General features: G+C 42.0%; 1 protein-coding gene and 1 long non-coding RNA gene across 7 annotated transcripts in view; one reads left to right on the top strand and one right to left on the bottom strand.

Annotated features, from left to right (window-relative positions):
- OSBPL9 (oxysterol binding protein like 9) overlaps positions 1 to 22,155 on the top strand; it is a 134,082-nt gene that overhangs the window by 40,289 nt on the left and 71,638 nt on the right. For 5 of the 6 annotated variants that reach the window (XM_074961748.1, XM_074961746.1, XM_074961747.1 and 2 more), the window contains one exon: positions 7,370 to 7,446. In XM_074961748.1, the coding sequence (XP_074817849.1) occupies positions 7,370 to 7,446 (77 nt within the window). Of the gene's footprint in view, positions 1 to 7,369; positions 7,447 to 10,859; positions 10,883 to 22,155 lie in introns of those variants that run through there. The other variant, XM_074961752.1, reaches the window with a different exon arrangement.
- Positions 2,009 to 10,567, bottom strand: LOC141992535 (uncharacterized). Its single transcript, XR_012640607.1, has 4 exons — positions 9,968 to 10,567; positions 8,910 to 9,066; positions 3,767 to 3,959; positions 2,009 to 2,374 (listed from the first exon to the last, which is right to left on the bottom strand). It is a non-coding gene; the product is annotated as an uncharacterized LOC141992535 (long non-coding RNA).

The following is a 22,155-nucleotide window of genomic DNA, read 5'->3' as shown; positions in this document are numbered from 1 at the left end:
GCCGGGGGAGCAGGGCGACGCTGCTCCTCCTCACCCCGCCGCACGTGTCACAAGCGGTGGAGGAGCCTGAGCGGAGCCCGGAATCAGGACAGGACCCATTGCCCCGGGTGGCTTGGTGCTGGGCGGGCACCCCTGGTCTGCCCCCTTCCCCACGGCTGACCCGCCCCCCAGCTGCTCTGTTGGTTACTGTCCCCTCTGCGGGGGTGGGCCGGGTCTGAGATCAGGCTGGGGGCCCATGGGTGGTATGTACAGCCCTGAGCACCTCACTCCAAACACTGCTATAGCATTACATATTCTTTTAACATTACCAGTATCAGTGGCTTCTGGTGAGCGCAGTTTCTCAAAACTGAAATTACTAAAAAATTATTTGAGGTCCACCATGTCTCAAAATTGTTTGTCAGGACTCTCATTAATTTCAGTTGAAAGTACCATTGCAAAAAATTTAGATTTCACTGAATTATTAAGACTATGCAAGTATAAAAACCAGAAAAATTCAGTTCATATAAATTCTTTTAATTTATGAGAAACTGGGCACACCGGAAGACTAACGTTTTTTCATTACAGTGAATAGATGAACTCAAATTGCTTGTAATTGTGATTGTTAAAATTAAATGAATAAACTAGTAGGAAATAGTGAAATAAAACAAACTACAAATTCTCTTTTCATTTTTTAAAATTTTAAACAGTCAAAAAAACCCAAACCAAAACAAAAAAAAATGGCGAAGTGCAAACGTGTGTAAATGCCAAAAAAAAAAAGGGGGGGGGGGAGGTGGCAGCAAAATTTTTTTTGCTCGGGGTGGCAAAAAACCTAGAGCCGGCCCTGGGACCAACTTCTGTTAGTGAAAGAGAAGCTTTGACCTGAAGAAGAGCTCTGTAGGCTCGAAAGCTTCTCTTTCACCAAGAGAAGTTGGCCTAATAAAGGATATTACCTCACCCACCTCGTCTCTGTTATTCACTAGTGGTTTAAGAAGTGTAAACTGTGTGAAACATCCCTGCTCTGCCAGACAATCGGATCTCATTCTTGGGGTGGGACCAGAGACATTTCTTAGGAAAAATATAATTAAGCAATATGCTACTGTCAAAATGAAGGATATAATATTTTGAAACTAGACTTATGCCATCTGACTTCAAGGTATACTGTTTTTCATAACAGATCTTGTTAGTCAGGTATATGGAAGAGTAATTTGTGTTTCAGGGTAGCAGCTGTGTTAGTCTGTATCCGCAAAAAGAAAAGGAGGACTTGTGGCACCTTAGAGACTAACAAATTTATTTGCGCATAAATAAATTTGTTAATCTCTAAGGTGCCACAAGTCCTTCTTTTTCTTTTTGAGTCATTTGTGTGTTGCATTAAACTAAATCTGTTTTGCAACCATCTGCTTAGTTTGGAGGTCATGGAGGCTGGCAATGCTGTCTTTTTAGTTCTGTTGCATTATAAACCTGTCCCCAGCAGCTTCTTCATATTAACACTTAATGTTAGATCAGACCCACTTAGTAAATTCTTCCTGCCATTCCATATTATAGGGCAGCCCTCACCCTTCATCTGTCTGTGCTGTCGGGGAAGAGGAGGGAAAGATTCAATTTAACTAAAATAAGAGACAGATTGTGACCCTTGTTGCCTGGAGGGGCCACACTGAGATTGCTTAATTAGGGCAAACTGCAAAGAATGGGGCAGACTATCCCCCAAACTGGTGGTTATTCTAATGATTCGGTTCACGAAGCCAGCAACAAAACAGCTTCTACTATACCTTACTGGTGTCCCAGAAGCCAAAACCACAACTCCCTTAAAGCAATCCAACCTGGGACTCCCACCCAGACAGCCTCTCAAATATGATGAGGATTACTGAAAATCTTTTTGATCACATATAAAGTTTTACCAATCCCAAGGGATGGGATACATTGCCCACCAGGTCAATGAATATTTCAGATCTTACCTAAATACATGCTTACAGCCAATTCTTATTAACTTAACTAAGTTTTATTTAAAAAGAAGAGAGAGAGTATTGTGGTTAAAAGATCATTATTCATATATAACATGTCTATAAAGTTTTTAGGTCAGTTTCACGTTAGAGATGGTGAGCTGCTGAGTTGCAAAAAGTTCTTTCAGAATCAGTTCCATAGGTTATAATCCAATAGGCAAGTCCATATGCAGAGTCTGTATAAATTCTTCCATGAAAAATAGGGTAATCCAGACTGGCACTGGAGACCTCAGTTTTGCGTCTCAAGCTTCCACTGACCAAGCTTAAGCAGATCTGAGATAACAGGATCAGGGCCTTAGAGTTCTTTTATGGATCTCTGGCAAAACATTGATAGCCTCTTGACAGCAGGCATTCCTTAGGTGAAGAGCATTGTGACTTTGAAGTAAAACCTCTGTTTCCTACGTATATACAGATAATAGTTGCATTCATCAGCATAAAGTAATTATCCATTAATTAGTTCATAGAAAATTTACTACGAACTTCAATGAAGTTCGATCTAAATGCTAATATTCCCTTTTGAGCTCTGAATCAATAGCAGATAGTACCAGAGACCGGCTGGTTACATAACATCTAAAAAGAGATGGGTAAACACAAATACAATTAGTATCTTTTTCCAATTCTCTAAAAATACCAGTTTGCATTTCAAAGCTCTAGTCTAGTGGTTCCCAAACTTGTTCCATCGCTTGCGCGGGGAAAGCTCCTGGCGGGCTGGGCCGGTTTGTTTACCTGCCACGTCCGCAGGTTCGGCTGACAGTGGCTCCCAGTGGCCACGGTTTGCTGCTCCAGGCTAATTGGAGCCACTGGAAGCAGCGGCCAGTATGTCCCTCGGCCCGCACTGCTTCCAGCAGCTCCGATTGGCCTGAAGCAGCGAACCATGGCTACTGGGAACTGCGATCGGCCAAACCTGCAGACGCGGCAGGTAAACAAACTGTCGCGGCCCACCAGGGGCTTTCCCCGCACAAGTGGTGGAACAAGTTTGGGAACCACTGCTGTAGTCTATCTAACGTGACTTTGGTAATTAGGGCTATTCCTTATAAATATCTAACATTTATATACTTTTAAAATATGTCTTTAAAGGTTGAATTTTGGTCATTTACCTTGCTAGTTGTTCAACATGTTCTGGCTCAGTGTCACGCCTACCCCCTCCAAATGGTATGAACTCTGCCCTATATTAGTGGTTAGCATGCAGAAGTACTCAGATGGTTTGGAATGTAGCCCCTTCCTCAAGACTGGAATTGTCTTCAGACAGGCCATAATACAAGCTGCAGGGCAGCTTTTGCAGCTGGCTACTGTGCGTGCACAGCATACCCTGGCATTAGCATGATGCAGATTTTTTCTGTTTTACAAGGTAATTTAATTCTTAAATTATTTTTATTTGTGTTGAAATTTTCCATGCTTTGTTTCTGACCAAAAGCTCCCCTCCTCCCCCCCAAAAGGTGGGGGGGGGGAGAAGAGAGAGGGGAGACATTTGAGGAAGTAACTTTCAGAGGGGGGTGTGACAGAATTGGGGGAAGGAAATGTACTCCTTTCATTCACCTAATTTTTTTTTTTAATTTATTTTCATTCTGCTCACCTGAAGCTGATGGTCAGCCTACCCAGGCCACTAAAACACTTGGTAAACAAAGCGGACAGCTATAGCAATAAACTACAAGCTGAACCATACAATTATCATAGTAGTCCTATGGGCCTTAGCAAACATTAAGGCTGTGTTCTTATCTTTCTGGTAGTCTGTTGAATTTACCTTCTTTAAATTCCTTTTATGGTAGCTGAAATAACCTTTGAGCACTTACTTTCAGAATTTGACATGCAGGCACCTCTGTCTAGGTATTTATATGCTCCCATCACCATATAATAGTGCAACGGTTCTAGAGAACTTTTCAGAAGTCATTGACACCAAAGGTGGAAATGATCTATTTGGGCGTCCAATTCATTCTGCTGCTGTCTGCAGAAGCTTGCTTTCTTGTACATTTTCAGTTGTTCTCTCTAAATTAATTCAGAAGAAATCCAGTGACAGAGATTGAGTTATCTACTCAAATATATTAGTATTTTTGTATTGTATCTGATGATCAAACCCAAGTATAGAATGACTAGGATTGCCTTTGAAGGACAGAAACAAAATAACATTAGAACCTTTTTCAGGATACCCATTGCTATTAATCCGGCTGTATTGAAACTGTGTGCCTGAGTTGTTGCTGCCCCAGCCAGTTCTGTAAGCTTTAGCTTATTAAGCAAATGTATAATGATAGCGTGTCTAAAACACCTAAGAATTTGAATTTAAAAAGAGAAAACTAGAAAGTTACAGCTTTTGAAACATTCAGCTTTTGAAACTGTACTGCTGTATTCTGAACACTCTCTTTTCACTTAATCAGACTCCTTAAAGGGTGACTGTGGGTGAAGAGGCAAGGACTTAATCAGTCTATTGTTGGACTAACATTTTGTCTAGTCCTTTTGGGTTTGTTTGTTTGTTTGTTTTTTTTAAGGCATCTAGAGCCCTACTAGCTTGCCCTCCCTATACATTAAAGTTGTATTTATTGTGTTTTCCAGAGCATTGTATAGAGATCAAAAAAGTCCATCCACCCAACTTAAACATTATTCCTGTAGGAATTTTATTTACCTACTATTGTTGCAAGTAACACCTAGTATTACTGTAAAAATGTGTGTACTTTGTGCATTTGACAATACTTTATAGTTTGTTTCCCCGTGTAGGTCCATAACAAAGTAACAGAGGAGAGAAACTTTTTTAAAAACAGGAAAATGTGATTAATATCACAACAGGTCGATAAGGAGTTGAGGCAGGTACAGTAATTAGCCAGTTTTTAAACCAAAATTGAACTTCAAATTTATATTTAACTCTGAATCTATTATTGTTGCTTTTGCCCTGCAACTTTCAGCTTTTCATTGTGCTAGACACTGTACAAACTCTGATTTTAAAAAGACAATCTGCTGTACATTTATTTCTCAGTTATGCAATTTCCTGCACTTCGGCTAGGGGTGTGTTGCGTGTTGATTAACATGACTATTTTAGTAACAATACAGCATGCAAATCTCTATACTGATTGGCTGAGGGCCTCAGAATTCCCTGTCCATATATAATTGCAAGAAACAAGGCATCCAAATTCTGATATCTCAGCCCCATCTTGTCTCCTCTCTAAACGTTGATGTTAAATAAAATTTATATTTGACAAAGGAAGCACTCCTTTATACAGTTTATATGGAATAGGTTGAATAAACCTTCCTCCCCAACATTTTCCGCTACTCCTCCCTTACAAGTCTTGTGATTTTTTTAGGTGGGATTGGAGGACAGAAAGTCGAAGCAGCCATGTTGTGGGCATGTGGATACAGAGGTCAGAGGGATATAAGCAATGAGAGGATGGGTGGAGATGGAGAATACATTTCAGTATATACTCTTTGAGTTGAGTAATAAGCATATCATACACAATCAAACTTTGAAGACCAAAATCTTTGTATAATTAGTCCACTTTGATTGTTCCCTTGTAAACAGGAAGCTCCCTCAAGTAGTCTTATTTGTCATGCGCACTATTTGTGTTATTTATTGGATGAGGAACTAGAAACAACTGGGAGTAGTAATTGGCATGAAGTCAGTTTTCCTTCCTCTTCTTCTCCCTCAAATTCACTAAATGCCTCCAGTGGCCATCATCTTTTTTTCTTCACCCAGTTTCTAATGTCCTTGTCACTTCCTGTACCGTTGCTGTGATATTCCACCACAGCAATGAACTTTTTAGCCTATGCACAGCGTGCCTCAGGTGGCACATGACCAAGATTCATCATGGAATTTGGTCTACTGGTTGGATCATTAGCTTGCTTGGGTACTGACAGGGAGAGTGATGTGAACACTGATCCGCGCCCTCCCAGCAAGGAACTCTTTCAGGCTAGCAAAGTACAGTGAAGCTTTTGTACTGGAAAAAACACAGAGTATTAGAAAGTGGGTAAAGAAAAGAGTAGTGATAACCCTCGGTCAGTTTCTGGATCTCTTTCCTGCCCGCAAAGCTCTGCCATATCATTTTGCATTTCATATTGCCCCTCCTTGATCACCATGGCCTGCGAAATGACCCATTTTCACCTGAACCTAGTTTCTGTTTCTCAATAAAAATTTTATAGCTGCGTGATACAGGAATAGGTGGATCATCTTGTGTATATCCTTGCTATTGTATGAGTCCTGGTTCTATAGAAGAAATTTTTTAAACAGGATTGTCTTAATAAACATTATAATTGCTTTATTTTAAAATTGAAAGATACTGAAAAAGAGCTCAGGCTCTCTTTATTTGTCTAAGTTATGATACATCCATAATGAAGTAAAATTAGAGTAATTTATTACAGGTTGGAGCCTCTGGTGACTCAGAAAAATTTGAAAAATATATTCTGTGAAGATACAAGTCTGCTGATGTCATAGATTTTCTGTTTTTACATTTTTTTATTGTAATATATTTTACATAGGAAAAAAAATACCTTATTTCTCACCAGGCACTGTACAGCTTTGTGATACCATGTATAGCTGCTGTGGAAATGATTAGGATGTGTCTTATTTAACTAATTCCATTTAATGAAGAATGTTCATGGGAGCTGATGAACTCAAACAGTAAAGATCCTGTTCTCATGTAAATAATTTTTAATAAAAGGCATATGTTTACCATGTCCCCTAGAAAATGGTAGAGCAGAGGAATTGTTTTAAACAGTATTTGTCAAAGGCTCTAGAAGATTAGACCTTTAAAAATTCATCACATGCTACTGATTTGACAGGCATAGGTAAGTGCACCTTCTGATCAAGAAATGTGATTTATGCAAGCATGTAGTTAGATTTTAAAATACCTTGATCAGGGTAGAAAAATCTCTCTGAACAGCTGTTAAAACGTGCAATGGCAATTTTTCAAAATCTCCCCATTTAACTCTCCATAAATAGCACTAATGTTGACATGGCATATGCTAATCTGAATCTGGAGTGATTTTTTTTACAGCTAAACTATAAACCCTGAAGAGCTGAGATTTTAATGGAAAGCCTGGTGTATTCTCTATAGCTGGTCAAATGCAGTTTATAGAAGTGAGAAGCTAAGCATCTGATTCAGCAAAAGTGTGTACAGATTCTTCATTGAGGGCTTGTTTACATGAGAAACTTGAACTCATTTAACTAAAGTTGTGGTTTTTAAACCATCTTAAACTAAATCAAAATGTCAGTTAATCAGTTTAACATAAACCAAAGTAAGCCACTCCTAAACTGAAATCAGAGTTCACCTGCTGCTGAGTTCTCTTCTAGATAACCATTTTAAGTAGTGTGGTTTAATTTAAAAGTTTTAGTCTGGACACAAAACATGGTTTTCAGTCTAAAAACCTTGAAAAAATGGCAGATTTTAAGAAAATATTGAAAATTTTTTTTGCAGCTCGAGATGCTGATGAGAGAGAGAAGTGGATTCATGCTTTAGAGGAAACAATTCTCCGTCATACTCTTCAGCTTCAGGTAAGTTAACCTTTACTCTTGATCCTGAAGCTCCTTTATTTTCAGAGTACCTAAATAAACTTACTGACCCAACTTCTGATATCAAATATTCCAGTGTAGCTTGTAAACAGCTGATTATCTGATGGTACAAGATATAGTACATAGTGATATATCTGTCCTGGTACCTGAGGTTACTGTTTGTATCCAGCTAAATTTAGGCAAGGTCTCCTGACTTGTTAGATTGTATCTTGAGTAGTTTATTGTATTAGTATGATTTGTTGTTTATCTTCCGCTGAAATAATAATTTTCTCTTGGTTTTGAAAGAGGTAGGCTGGCTTTAAAATGAAGGTATTAGACTGGGTCTTGGGGAAATCTAAGCTCAATTCCTGGCTTTCTCACAGTCGTCCTGTGTGCCACACTTAAGCACGCTGTTTAATCTTTGCCTGAATTCTTTATCTGTACAATGGGGCTAATGCTTCATTTCTTTCACTTTTTTGTGTCTACTAAGATTGTAAGTTCTTAGGGCAGGGACTTTCTCTCACTATATTTGTACTGTGCCTAGCACAATGGCACCGAGGTCCCTCATTAGGCCTCCTAAAGTACATATAAAACTTAATACAAATAATAAATATTTTAAAATAGGTTTTAGACTGGGCCCCCTCAATGCATATACACCAGTGATTAGAGTGCTATTGTGTTAGGTACTAAGGATTTACTTAAAAACCTTAATCTCAAGGGAGGAGGAGAAAATATTAAGATGACAGTGATTTGGTGAGATGTGAGAAAGGGAAGGTGCTATGCAGAAACAGATACAGTCTCTATCTGTAAGTGTTTATAGTCCAAGAAAATTAGAGAAGTGGGTGGCAGGGCAATGAAACACGAACAATATATTCAATCTCTATCAAAAGATAGGTTTTAGCGTAGCAGCCATGTTAATCTGTATCCGCAAAAAGAAAAGGAGGACTTTGTGGCACCTTAAAGACTAACAAATTTATTTGAGCATAAGCTTTTGTGAGCTACAGCTAACTTAATTGGATGCATTCAGTGGAAAATACAGTGGGAAGATTTATATACACAGAGAACATGAAACAATGGGTGTTACCATAGATTTTTTTCTCCCCCGTTACCGAATTTAGCCATCGTTTTGTTGGCAGACTTCTTGTAAGCGTCAGAAGTAGTGGATATTGAGATCTGACTCTGATTAAACTACACTCCTGTTCAAAGTGCCCTTCAAATTAAAATTATATAGATAAGTAAAAAGAAAAGGAGTACTAGTGGCACCTTAGAGACTAATCAATTTATTTGAGCATAAGCTTTTGTAGGAAAATGATAAATTATATTAAACAGTTAGTGATAAATCATTATATTAAACATTTTTAACAAGGAAGATGTGTGTATATAATATTTATTTGACGGTCAGGAAATAAGGTGCAATGTAATATTTCCCCTCTTTCCCACCCCAGTGCAAGTATTGAAAGTGATACCTGTTTGGACCTGTGGTCTGTTTTCAGCAGTCATCTTCTCAAAAACCTTCTTTCCAATTTTAAAATGCCATAAAACATTGTTAAAGACTGCCCAGCGTAACATCAATTTAGACTTCTTGATCAAAGAACTTCAGTGTTGTCAGCTCCATCTTTTAGCCTGAGTTGTTGAGCAGATATCAAGGTGATATAGAAATAATGCATACACCTTGCCTTTTTAATCTTTTTCTCTTCAGATATAATCTTTTTTCCTTTGAGTCTGGGAGAACATGTTCCTTGCCAGTGTATTGGAAGTAGTTCTCTAAACTACCCTCAAACATCTTGGTATCGGCATAAGTAACAGCTGTGGGATTGCATATGAATCCTGTAGGATTGAATCCTTAGATTTCAAATACTGATTACAGCTGAGACTTTCACTGGAGTCTAATGGAGTCAGGCAAATTCATTGGGAGTTGAGATGTGTCTAATTCCCTTTGACTTCACTGAAAAGCCCATCTTAAATATTTTTTCTACCATACTACCTCTGAGTCTAACCTTTAAGAAGTTAGCATTTTATTTCAACTGAAAACCACAATGAGGGCTGCTGCTTTAAAAGGACTACTAGTTTTGACTGGTACCTGTATAAGTCAGCGAAGAAGAGATTTTCTAAAGCTTTTGTTTAGACTAGGATTTAAAGGTTTGTTAGATCATATTAGCAAGCTTGTTCTAAGGAACACCTCCTAAAACTGGTCAAGACAAGGCATGCTGTATTTTATCAAGCACTTCAACTGCACCAGTTTAGCATTTGCTAAAGTAAAGTTGGCCTTTTCTTGACCAGAATTTCAAGTGGTGTGTTTAAATTTGATCAAAGTAGCTACCAGATCTAACAAACCTTTACATCTTAATCTAGCCGAAGCTCATATTTGTTATTGTGGCAAAGCCCTGAGGTATCGCTAGTGAGTTGGGGGCTGTCCATGCATTCTATAACACATTTTGGGGTGATTTTTCAAGACCTACCTACTCCCTTGCTTGTGTTACGTGCACAATTCAGGGTCTCTCTCCTCCCCCCACCCCCCGCTTACCTCATGTATGGACAGTTATATAGTCGTTTTCTTAAGAATTTGGGGGATGTGTGGGGGGCTCTCTCTTGGTTTCTGAGCCGTGGTTGCCCCTGAGCATTCCGATGCCGCCACCGCCCCCATTGGCGAGGACAGGGAGCGGGGACAGCAGCCGCAATCTGAACGGGAAACAGCCGGAGACCCGGTAGCTAAGCAGCAGGCCGGGGGCGAGAGGAGGCCTCGGCCGCGTGGGCCCGTTGTGGGCAGACCAGGCCGGACTCCTGTCGGCCCGGTGCGCGGCAAGCCAGGCTGCAGTAGAAGGCCACGCAGATGGCCCTTCTCGCTGTTACCCGAGCGTCACGGGTCGCGCGTGCGGCTTTACAGCCAAAGCGAGCCCCGCCCGCCCCATGATGTGCTGGAGTCAGGCCGCCCTTGTGTCACCGCGTCACGGGGTTTCGCAGAACAGAGGGGGCGGCGCGGGGCGGATTGCACTCGCTCAGGCAGCGGCTCGCGCAGCCCCGTCACTGGCCGCCGCCGGGGAACACGCGCCTGACCTCCGCCTTGAGCCTTCTCAGCCGCAGCCCCCGCGGATTCAGTCCGACGGGGCCGCCGGCCGCTGCCCGCACAATCGCAGCGGGAGCTTGGAGGGAGCCGGATGTCACCTCACCTCTTGGGGGAGGGGTTCCGCGGGGAGGGGGTGAGCGGCCATCTCCGCCCTCCTCCCCCCCCCCCCCAACCGCCGCTCCCTCGGGGGTGGGGGAAGGCGTCTGACCCACAGCCAATCGGGAGCTGGCGTGGTTCTGAGGCGAACACCGAGCACCGGGTCGCGGCGGCCGGGTCCTGGGGGGGCTGCTCCCCACCCGGCTCCCAGCGGCAGGCTGCGCTGCCGGGGGCCCAGCCGAAAAGCGACCTCCCCTGCCCGCGGGGAGAATGGCCGGTGTGAGTACGGGGGGGGCGGGGTATCCGCGGGGCGCGACTCCGCACCTCGTCCCTCCTGCCCCCGCCGCAGAGTCTGCAGGTGCCGGGGCTCCTGGGTCCCGCTCGCCGGCGCGCAGCTCCTCCCCCTGGCCGCGTCTCGGCGGCCCGCTCTGCTCGCGGAGACCCGCTGGGACGGGCTGGCGCTGCTCGTGTCGCCAGTCCACGCGCGCGGCCCGCGAGTGGCGGTGATTCGCCTGCTGGCAGCGCGCAGGCTTCCGCCAACCCTGCCCAGCAGCGGGTCTCCGCGAGGAGGAACTCAGCCCGGGCGCTCACAACAAGCGGCGAGCGCTGCTGGCCCCGTACGGAGGGGGCGTAAAAACCGGGCTCCAGCGTTTCCTTCGCTCGAGGAGTTCGCAGGACCTCCTGGGAAAATGACTTTCTTTTGCTGCTCGAACAATACCGGGCTGCTTTTGCGGCGATTCTGTATTTTAGGGGGCATTCTGTGAACTTAAAGGGTATATGTTGTAGCAAACGTTTGCTTACAAGTAATGTCTTCGCTTAGTGAGCATCTAAAACTCTTTCACTGTTTAATACGGTTGGATTTTCATTTTGCATTTCTTTCAGTTTGGACAATGGAAAATTAGGTTTCTCCTCTTCTACAGTTTTGCTTTCAAACGCTTGCAGAAGAGAGTTTATTTGCTGTAGAAGTATTTTAGTTGAAATTACAATCAAAAGTGGAACTACTTTAGATTTTTTTATAAAAGATTTATTTTTACAAATGGGTTCCCCCCCCCAACTGTGTTCCTTTAAGTCTACAAGACACTTCCTGTTCTAATCCTTTCTAAATCCAATTTTTAATTTACTTGCCTTAAAAAACAAACAAAAACTCCTCCTTACTTTTGACCTAGGATTCTTCAGGTTTGCCAGGCCAGAAGTGAACTTTGTGTGCAACGTTTGAAGAAAATCAGTCACTGAGAGATCTGAAAAGTTAACAGTAAAAGCAAGGTGTGAAATGTCTTTTCGTGGCACAAACCTGCAAAAGGAAACAAGCATAAGAGGATGGAAGAGACCAGGAAGTGTGTCTGAGTGCTTGTCTATACTTAAAATGCTACAGTGGTACAGCTGTGCCACTTCAGTGTAGACCAGTGATTCTCAAACTTTTGTACTGGCGACTCCTTTCACATAGCAAGCCTCTGAGTACGACCCTCCCTCTTATAAATTAAAAACACTTTTTAGTATATTTAACACCGGGATTTGGGGTGGAGGCTGACAGCTTGCAAACCCCCCCCCCCCCCCACACACACATATAATAACCTCCCAACCTCCTGACTGGTCCTAACCCATGGTTTGAGAACCCTGGTGTAGACACTACCTATGTGAATGGGAGGGGTTCTCTCATCAGCATAGATAATCCACCTCCAAGAGGCTATAGCTAGGTTGATGGAAGAGTTCTTCTGTCTACATGGGGATTTAGGTTGACATCAGTACACTGCGGTAATGAATGTGTGAATTTTTCACATCCCTGAGTGACGTAGTTTTTCCAGCATAATTTGCTAGTGTAAAACTGGCCTGAACATTATCTACTGTTGTTTTTTAGTCTTGTTAGTTTAATTTTTTTTCACCTTCCCTTGCACAATATGTTACTTGGGCACAAATTATGGGAAAATTTTTTCTGTAAACTTTATGAAAAAAACATTTATATAAAAAATGTTGTAAGCTCCTCCCTTCTGTTTTTTTCCAACAAGGTATTACTAGTTGTCTCACACTACAGGATGGAATTTGTTTATTCTGTTTGTTTGTGGCTCAATTCTTCCCTAGTTCAGGCTCTCTGTTTACCCTTTTAGTGGACCATAGCCAAATCTTGTCATTGTATATCCTCTGATTCTCCTCTTTTTAAAATTAGTCCTAAAATCTATAAATTTTAAAACTGAAGTCCATTCTCCTTGCCAGTCCTTTGCAGCGTTACACCTCTCTTTTTTTTATAATGTTACTAGGAATGTGTTTAGTATTTGACTAGCTTTTTCTTACAGAGCTTTATTGTATTGATGTTAAGTATTTTACTGCTGGGTTTTAGTTCTGTCCCACACTGAATGCCTGTCCATAGGCGTTGCCAAATTTAATTTATATTTTTTATCATTTTGACTGATATTGATATTTATTTTTAAGCATTTAAAAATATTTAAATTTTCACAATTGTGGGAAACTGGAGGGATTCGCACAATAATTAATGACAGATGTTGAGATTCAGAAAGTTAAAGCTTTCTAATCATTAAAACAGTGTCAACATCAAATGTCTAAATATACAAAGTAAATATTGTTAAATCAAACTTAGTTCTCAAGCAGCATTTTTGTTTCTTTGCCTCTTTGTAAATTTTTATTATTATTATTAATGGAAATATTTGTCATTGGTTTGTGTGTCTATGGTGAAATTGATATTTAGTGATAAAAATCTAATCTCTCCAAGCCCACTTATTCGTAGTTCAGATGCCCTTTACCGAGAGTATGGACCATAATCTTTAGAGGAAGTTCAGAGCTGAACTCAGCAGTGACCTGTTCCTCCTCTCATAAGGACTTGACAGCTGCGGGCTCCCTAGAACTTCCTGTCTCCATAGCAGCAGCTCAGAGTTCTCCTAAGTACCCTGCCATTTTTCTAAAGCTCTTTGGGACCATAGTTCACTTTTTTCCCCTTTAGCCTCTTACTCCTTCCCAGTACTTTGTTGCTGGCCAGAGTGGTATGCCCTCAGCTGTGTGGAGTCCCTATCACTACTTCTTCCCCTGTTATGCAGAGAATGAATGGACAAGAAACAGACAACAGGCGCTTGATGTTGAAAAGTAGACCTGTCCCTTAGTCAGGCAAGGACTGGTGTGATCAAATAACTGGCAAGGCCCATCGAAGGACCAAATAGTCTTGCTGCTTATCCCCAGAGCAGAGACCTGCAGCGAATGGGAAAGGTGTCAGGGCCTAAAAGAAAAAAGGCTGTTTAGTTTCCCTCTGCGTCAGGTGAGAAGGAGAAATTGCAGCATGGTTGGGCTATGAGGAAGATAAGGCACAGGAAGAGAGTAAGAAACTTGTTTCTGGCATGTTGTAGACATGAGTGGTCGGAAGTCACCAACCCAGCAGAATTCCACAGATGTTTGGTTCATAAATGCTTCAGTGGAACAATCAATCAGGAATTCTCCCTTGCTTAGAAACCAGGCATGTGGCTTCCTTACTCTCTTAAGGAAGCAGAGGTGTGGACCATGAGAATACAAAGTATCAGACTAATGATAATAAAAAAAAGTCACACTGAAACTGTCCAAACATCAGAGGGTTGTTCTTCTATTTTTCCCCAGGCTGGGGACATGGAAATAGGTGGAATAAACTTAAGTATTCTGGAAGGCTGAATGGAAGCCCACATCCAATCAGTTGTCTTCTCCCTCAGGCAGGTGCCAATTCCTGTTGTCTTACCATCTTCTTCCCTTAAGATGACTGGATGTTTTTCAGTCAGAGGAAGGGGAGAGTGACTAATACAATTCTTTCTTCTGCCAAATTTTGTTCCATCTAGACTTATATGGTCATTTTGGCCCTAAGCCTCAGATGGAGTGAGAGGAAGCACAACACAGTGCTCACATATTCTCACCCCACCCAATACTGCACAAGAGCCATGATCAATGTTCTCTCTAATTTTTCCCATCTGTGTGCTGAATGAATTTTGTTGTGTACCTGTGTGATGGGGGTGGGGCTGAGGGTTTTCGAAGTGTGGGAGGGGGCTCAGGGCTGGGGCAGAGGGTTGGGGTGCAGGGGTGAGTGCTCTGGTGTGGGGCCGAGGATGAAGGGTTCAGGGTGTGGGAGGGGGCAGAGGGTTGCGGTATGGGGGGTGAGGGCTCTGGCTGGGGGTGAGGCTCTGGGGTGGGGCCGGGGATGAGGGTTTGGGATCCAGGCGGCCCCAGGTCTGCGGCGGGGAGAGAGGACCCCCTCAGCCTTCTCTCCGTGCAGCAGCTCTGGGGGCCAGGGGAGAGGCGCCCTGCCCCCCAAGCTCCCCCATCATGCCCTCCCCCCGACTCATCTTCCAGGCCCACCTGGACCCACACACTGAGTGCAGTGTGAATGCCTGTGTAGCTTTGCTAATTAAGTGTGCAGCCCTTGGTGGCCTCCTGCACAGGCATGCACCTTAAAGGGAACATAGGCCATGATATGGATGGTGGGGCAGATCCCCATCCTCATCAGGAAAGAGTTAAAGAGCTCTTCTGGGCAAAGTCAGCCTTAACCCCCCCATGCACATGTAAGGCTTGTGAAGCCTGGAGAGGGGTTGGTCCTTAAAGGGAAGGATCCCTGCTCAGTGCAGGACAGCACTCTGCAGGAGCAGGACTGCATGCCAGAGCTCCTCAGCCCATGGAAGCAGGGGTAGCTGACTGGGGGAATGGCTAGAGAACTTTGGCTGCTGAGGCCCTCTTAGAAAGGAGGAGGGCTGGTAATTCTCTTCTTATTTTTCCCCCTCTAACTTCCCAAAAGCCTAGGACTCTGCTTCTGTGGCCTGGGGAAGTATACTGACTTTGTTGTTTGGACTGCTTTAATCTTTTCCTGCACAAGGGGGTCGATACCTGGAATAGCACAGCTGGAGAGCTGTTTCCCAGTTGCTGAGACAGGAGCGGCACACACCCTCTCACCAAGGGGTGCTAGAGAGCAATAGCCTACTGTAAAATGTCACTGAGTGCATTCATTGAAAGGTCTTTCAAAAAGAGTACAATAAGCAGTGCTCCAGCTGAATAAGCAATGCTCTAAATTCTATGAATATATAAGAGGGAGCCATCTTTCATGCTATCCAAAGTGGATGTGGCACTGGCAACCCACATCAAAGACACTTATTCCTGAAGAAGGGGCTTCTTTCTCGAAGATGCCACAGATTGCAAAGTAGGGACTGCCCTTGGAAGAAAGTACAAAGCCAGTTCAGTAACGTTCCAGGCCTCCTCAGCATCTACTTAATTCTTCAGGGCAGTCATTGTATGGACAGAGGAACTAAGATGACTGACAATTTTCTTGTCTTTGGGGAATAGTCGAATTGACAAAACATTGATGTCCATTTCCTTCATAGCAATGCATTGATAGTTGCCATCAGAGAGCTTCCTGGGTGATGAAAGCAAACACAGTATCTGGGAAGAACCTGTAACCTATGTATTTGGTCTGGAGATTCCAAGGCTATTCAGCACCTAGCTTCATTTAAAGCTAGCAGGTTGTGTTTGAAGAGTTGGAGCAGGGTGGATTGATTTAAATCACTAGTCAGGAAGACTCAATTTAATCACAGTTTTCTGCATAAAAGTGCATTCTTGTTGGTGGTTATAACATTAATACATATTCTTCATAACTCAGAGATAGATGTAGGTTTCATTTTTAGAAGGTACTACATTTTTAAACAGTGATTTATTTTGAAAACTTTTCAGATTAGTTTTACAGGTATATCAGAAAATGAATGATTGTTTGGTTATTTCATTTACCAAAGGTAATTGAAGCAGATATTTATGAAGTCATTTGGAGGTGAACTATCTCCAATTCAACAGGTTAATCATTAATATTTGGAGGATTTTCTTGCCATGCTATATTAGGAGGAGAACATCACCAGACAGACATTTAAATTGTTTTATTTAACTAAAACAACAACATTAAGTATTCTGGATTTTTTTCTTCAACAGCAAACATGTAATATTTTAACAAAAAAGCATGTGTCCCTCGCTTCTCACATTTATCTCCAGACTACTTCTCCTTGTCCAGATCTATTCCACCCACACCAATCTTCTATTCATTGGACTTTTTGAAACTTTACATTTTAGAGAGAGGTAAGGGATTGATTCTGTGTACACAAATTTGCAGAGGGACAATAGAGTTGAGGTCTGTTATTTTTCACCTCTATATATTTATTTATTTAAAAACATTTTTGCTGTTAACAAGCATGTGACATCTGGAGACACAAATCCACAGTTTGAGAACGGCAAAACTAAGCAACTCTGATGGTATCTTTTAGACTGAGCGCTGAATCCCATTGGGTAGACAGAAAGATTAACCTAGATAATCTATACAGAAGCTTGTGGAACCCCATAAGAACATATCTGGCTTTAAGATTAAACTCGATACGTTTATGAAGGAGATGATATGATGGGATAATATGAGTTTGGCAATTAATTGATCTTTAAATATTCATGGTAAATAGGCCCAATAGCCTATGATGGGATGTTAGATGGGGTGGGATCCGAGTTACTACAGAGAATTCTTTCCTGGGTATCTGGCTGGTGAATCTTGCCCATATGCTCAGGGTTTAGCTGATTGCCATATTTGGGGTCGGGAAGGAATTTTCCTCCAGAGCAGATTGGAAGAGGCCCTGGAGGTTTTTTGCCTTCCTCTGTAGCATGGGACACGGGTCACTTGCTGGAGGATTCTCTGCTCCTTGACGTCTTTAAACCACGATTTGAGGACTTCAATAGCTCAGACATAGGTGAGAGGTTTTTCGCAGGAGTGGTGGGTGAAATTCTGTGGCCTGCATTGTGCACGAGGTCAGACTAGATGATCATAATGGTCCCTCCTGACCTAAATATCTATGAATCTAAGTGATCTATGCCCTGTCACCCAATTCCAGTTTCTGGCAAACGGAGGCTAGGGGCACCATTCCTGGTTAATAGCCTTTGATGGACCTATCTTCCATGAATCTATCTAGCTTCCTTTTGAACCCCGTTATAGTATTGGCTTTCACAACACCCTCTGGCAAGGAGTTCCAGAGCTTGACAGTGCGTTGTGTGAAAAAATACTTGCTTAAACCTGCTACCTATTAATTTCATTTGGTGGCCCCTTGTTCTGGTATTATGAGAAGGAGTAAATAACACTTCTTTATTTACTTTCTCTATACCACTCATGATTTTATAGACTATATAATAAGATTGGGTCTCTAATCTGAACTATTGGAACTCATTTGCAAATTTTTCTTAAAATTACATGAATATATTGTCTCATACTATAGAATTAGAATTTATAATCCCTATTCCATAATGAGAGATCTTTGAGCTATAATGTATCTTTAGATAGGTTTTTTTCCTCAGAAAGCATTTTATCAAAAAAATATGATTTAAATAAAAAAATCCAATTATTTTTATTTTTACTTTTTTTTTTTTTTTTAAATCATTGATTTTTATCCACCCTGGGTTGGAGAAAGATAGTGGCAGACACCAAAAAATGAGAAGCCAAACAACATGCCCTTTAGATGCTAAAAGGGATTTCTGGCATAGTTAGGAACTACTGTAATAAAAATTACTATTAGAACAAGAGGCTCCTTATGCCAGGGCTAGTTGAAAAGGTTTTCCAGAAGAGACTTCAGAGCTACATGAGCAAAAGCTAAGGAGGATACAGTAGAGGAGAGAAAGCATTCTTTGATTTGGCTGGAAAAAAACCCTAGATTCATTTTGGACTTCACTGTTGAGAGGGGAGCTAAGTACAAGATGGAGTATTCCAGTTGAAGTGAGAAGGATCAAAACAAATTAAACATAAATCATCAGGTAAACACTATTGAGTTGTATCTTGTGAGTTCTGGAGATAGATCTGTGTGCCTCTCCAGCAAATAGTGAAATAAGAAAATTCCATTCCAGGAAATCGGACATCAGTCACCCAGACGCAGGATTGACCCTGTGTGTATGTAGCCTACTGTTGCCAAGAGTGTTACAGCAGATTAGCCATTGGGAGCTAGCAGTGGTTACTGTCATGCTGGCCGAAAAGGACATGACACAGTTTTGGGAAATAATGCAAATGAACACAGGGCCCAGTAAAACTATCTCAGTCAGATGCCCTTACATAAACAGGGAACCAGCTCAGGTTGCAAAGCTGGATTCTTTTTTTTCCCCAGTGTGGAGAAGAGGGCGGTGTGTGTGTGTGTGTGTGTGTGTATATATATATATATATATACACACCTACCTACCTACCTACACACACACACATTATATAATGTCAGGTTTCATAGTAGCAGCCGTGTTAGTCTGTATCTGCAAAAAGAAAAGAAGTACTTGTGGCACTTTAGAGACTAACAAATTTATTTGAGCATAAGCTTTCGTGAGCTACAGCTCACTTGCACCCTATAAAGTGAGCTGTAGCTCACGAAAGCTTATGCTCAAATAAATTTGTTAGTCTCTAAGGTGCCACAAGTACTCCTTTTTATTATATAATGTGTTTCCTTAATTGTAGGACTGGAAGGGACCTTGAGAGGTCTTCTAGTCCAGTCCCCTGTGCTCAAGGCAAGACTAAGTATTATAAATAGACCATCCCTGACAGGTGATTGTCCAACCTGCTCTTAAAAACTTGACGGAGATTCCATAACCTCCCTAGGCAGTTTATCCCAGTGCTTAACTACACTTACAATTAGGAAGTTTTTCCTAATGTCCAGTCTAAACCTTCCTTGCTGCAATTTAAGCCATTGCTTTTTGTCCTATCCTCAGAGGTTAACAAGAACAATTTTTCTCCCTCCTTGTATAACCTTTTATGTACTTAAAATTGTTATGTCCCCCCTCAGTCTTCTTTTCTGCAGACTAAACAAACTCAATTTTTCCAGGCTTTCCTCAAAGGTCATATTTTCTAGACCTTTAATCATTTTTGTTCTCCTCTGGACTTTCTCCAGTTTGTCCACATCTTTCCTGAAATGTGGCACAATTGACTTTTCTAATACTGTTACAACTCTGCCTTCTGTTTTGAAGAAGAAAAAATAAAACACCTTAAAAGCTACAGTTCTTCTTTGTAAAGATGGTGTTTATACTTTAAAATAACTTTCCATTTTATTCCCATGCTGTCTCCCCCCGAGCTTTCTTTTCCATTAACTCTTAATTTTGTAGTGCACAACTAACTTTAAACAAAATAATTTAAAATCATATGTACAGTAGAACCTTAGTTACAAACACCAGAGTTGTGAACTGACCAGTCAACCACACACCTCATTTGGAACTGGAATTACACAATCAGGCAACAGCAGAGTAAAAAGAAAAAAATTAAAAAACCAAATACAGTACAGTACTGTGTTAAATGTAAACTACTGAAAAAAAAAGCAGCATTTTTCTTTGGCATAGTAAAGTTTCAAAGCTGCATTAAGTCAATGTTCAGTTGTAAACCTTTGAAAGAACAGCCGTAATGTTTTCTTCAGAGTTGCGAACAACCTCTGTTCCCGAGGTGTTCATAACTCTGAAGTTATACTGTATTACATTCTTGTGAAGTTCCTTTCCAACATCTTGTTGGAATATTTTTGTGATAGTTTCAACAATGTTTGAGAAAGTGGTACTAAAAACTCATACACCCTTCAGCACTTCTTCCACCCCACAGATATATACACCGGACGCATGTTTCCATATTGCTATCATAGAGGGGCTTGGCAGGATTTGATTTTAATCTGTAACTGTTGGTAAATGTTGATTTCAGATGACACTAAAATGCACATGTTTAGAATTATTAATAATATTTGAAATATTAATATGGGGAACCACCAAACATGAAGTTGACCGTAAATTGCTTTATTAAATTTAAAGGCTTTATACAAGTATTCTAAACATACCTAAATAATAAGTAATTTACTACATCCAAACAGTATCAAAACATTTATAAGCATTTGATTGAGGTACTTACAAATGGGCTAAACTTAGGGGGTGTTTAGACCCATATTGGTTGGCTTCAGTGTGGTCAGGCAGGTGTTAGCAATGAACCCTTTAAGACAGCGGTTCTCAGACTGTGGGTCGGGACCGCATTTTAATGGGGTTGCCAGGGCTGGCTTAGACTTGCTGGGGCCCAGGGCCAAAGCCCAAGCCCGAGGGCTTCAGCCCTGGGCAGTGGGGCTAGGGTTGCCTGAGACTGAAGCCCTTTGGCTTTGGCCCCCCGGCCTGGGGCAGTCGGGCTTTGGCTTCACCCCCCACCCCCGAGGGTGGCGGGCCGAGGCTTCGGTCCCCGCTCCGGGGTACTGAAGTAATTTCCGTTGTCAGAAGGGGGGCGTGGTGCAGTGAAGTTTGAGAACCCCTGTAAGAGTTTACTTTTTTTATACCTTTCAAAAAAAAAGTCATTGCCAAGTACTGACTTCATTTTGAGACCCTTATTTCCAGTCTTAATCCAGATAAGATTTACAATCTCCTTTTTTCCCAAGGCCTTTCCTCCCCTTCTTCTTTCTGTCCAACAGTTTTTTTTTATTGCACGTGGATTCATATGGACTTTTAACAGTGGTGTGAGGGTTGGGAAGGGCCATGTTGGTTCATTTTAAGGCAGATTCTCTGTCTTATTTAACACAATCTGCAGTCACCCCTGTCGGTCAGGAGCCTTCTTTTTAAAAACTTTCCCTTATTGCATTAGTTCTTTCAACCAAACATCCTCCCCACTTCATTCCTTCTGGCATTATAATTTATACTTTTCAAGGCCTTCTTTCCACTTTCTACTCAGGGCCTATCTTTACAACACACACGCACACATTTCCTTAACAAAACTTAAGCTAAATCTAATTCTTTAATTTCATACATTCATAATTTCATGCTACACCATGGAGGGGAAAAATCACTTAACAGTTGCAATGCACCTGCAGGGATTGGGTGTCACCAGCAGCACAGGGAGCTCTCTGCAGCCCTGCTATCACGGGAGTGAGGGAGCAGGGCTGTGACAGTGGAGCTGTAGAGGGCTCTCTGCATGCCTGCTGGGCCAGTGACACCCAATGCCTGCAAGCACAAGGAATGGGGGAGGCTGCATCATTCTGGCCTGGCAAAGCACAGAGCCCCAGCCAAGGCTGCATGGAGGAGGAGCAGCCCCTGCTTGTGGGGGAACCCACTCCTCTGCTGAACTGTTTCTGATGGCTCCCATGCTCCTGGCTGGTGAGTGAGTGGGGTGGGTAACACCCAGTCCCTGCAGGCACTAGTTGTGAAGAAGGTTGCAGTCCTGGCAGGGCAGAGCAGAAGACCCCTGATCAGAACCATGAGAAGTAGTAGGAGGCCACCCTGCTATTGAACGTCTAAGCAGGTCTGCCTATTTGTGTGTAATTTTAAGTAATTTTTCTACCTTCCCAAATGTCAAATATAGTTTTAAAAGGTAAAAAATGCAACTTTTTCCATCTCTTGCAGTCTGTTTTTAGGTACATCGCATGGTCACTTCTTCATAGATTCATAGGTTGTATGTCCGTAAGGGAACAGGGTGATCATCTACTCTGAACACTCTTCATAACACAGGCCATCGGACTTCTTGAATTAATTTCTGTTTTGAACTAGTGCAGGGGTTCTCAAACTTCATTGCAACACAACCCCCCTCTGACAACAACATTTACTATACAACCCCA

This window comes from Natator depressus, chromosome 8, assembly GCF_965152275.1.
Source record: "Natator depressus isolate rNatDep1 chromosome 8, rNatDep2.hap1, whole genome shotgun sequence".
NCBI lineage: Eukaryota > Metazoa > Chordata > Testudines > Cheloniidae > Natator > Natator depressus.
The sequence above is the reverse complement of the archived record's forward strand: the minus strand, read 5'-3'. Positions and strand labels throughout refer to the sequence as shown.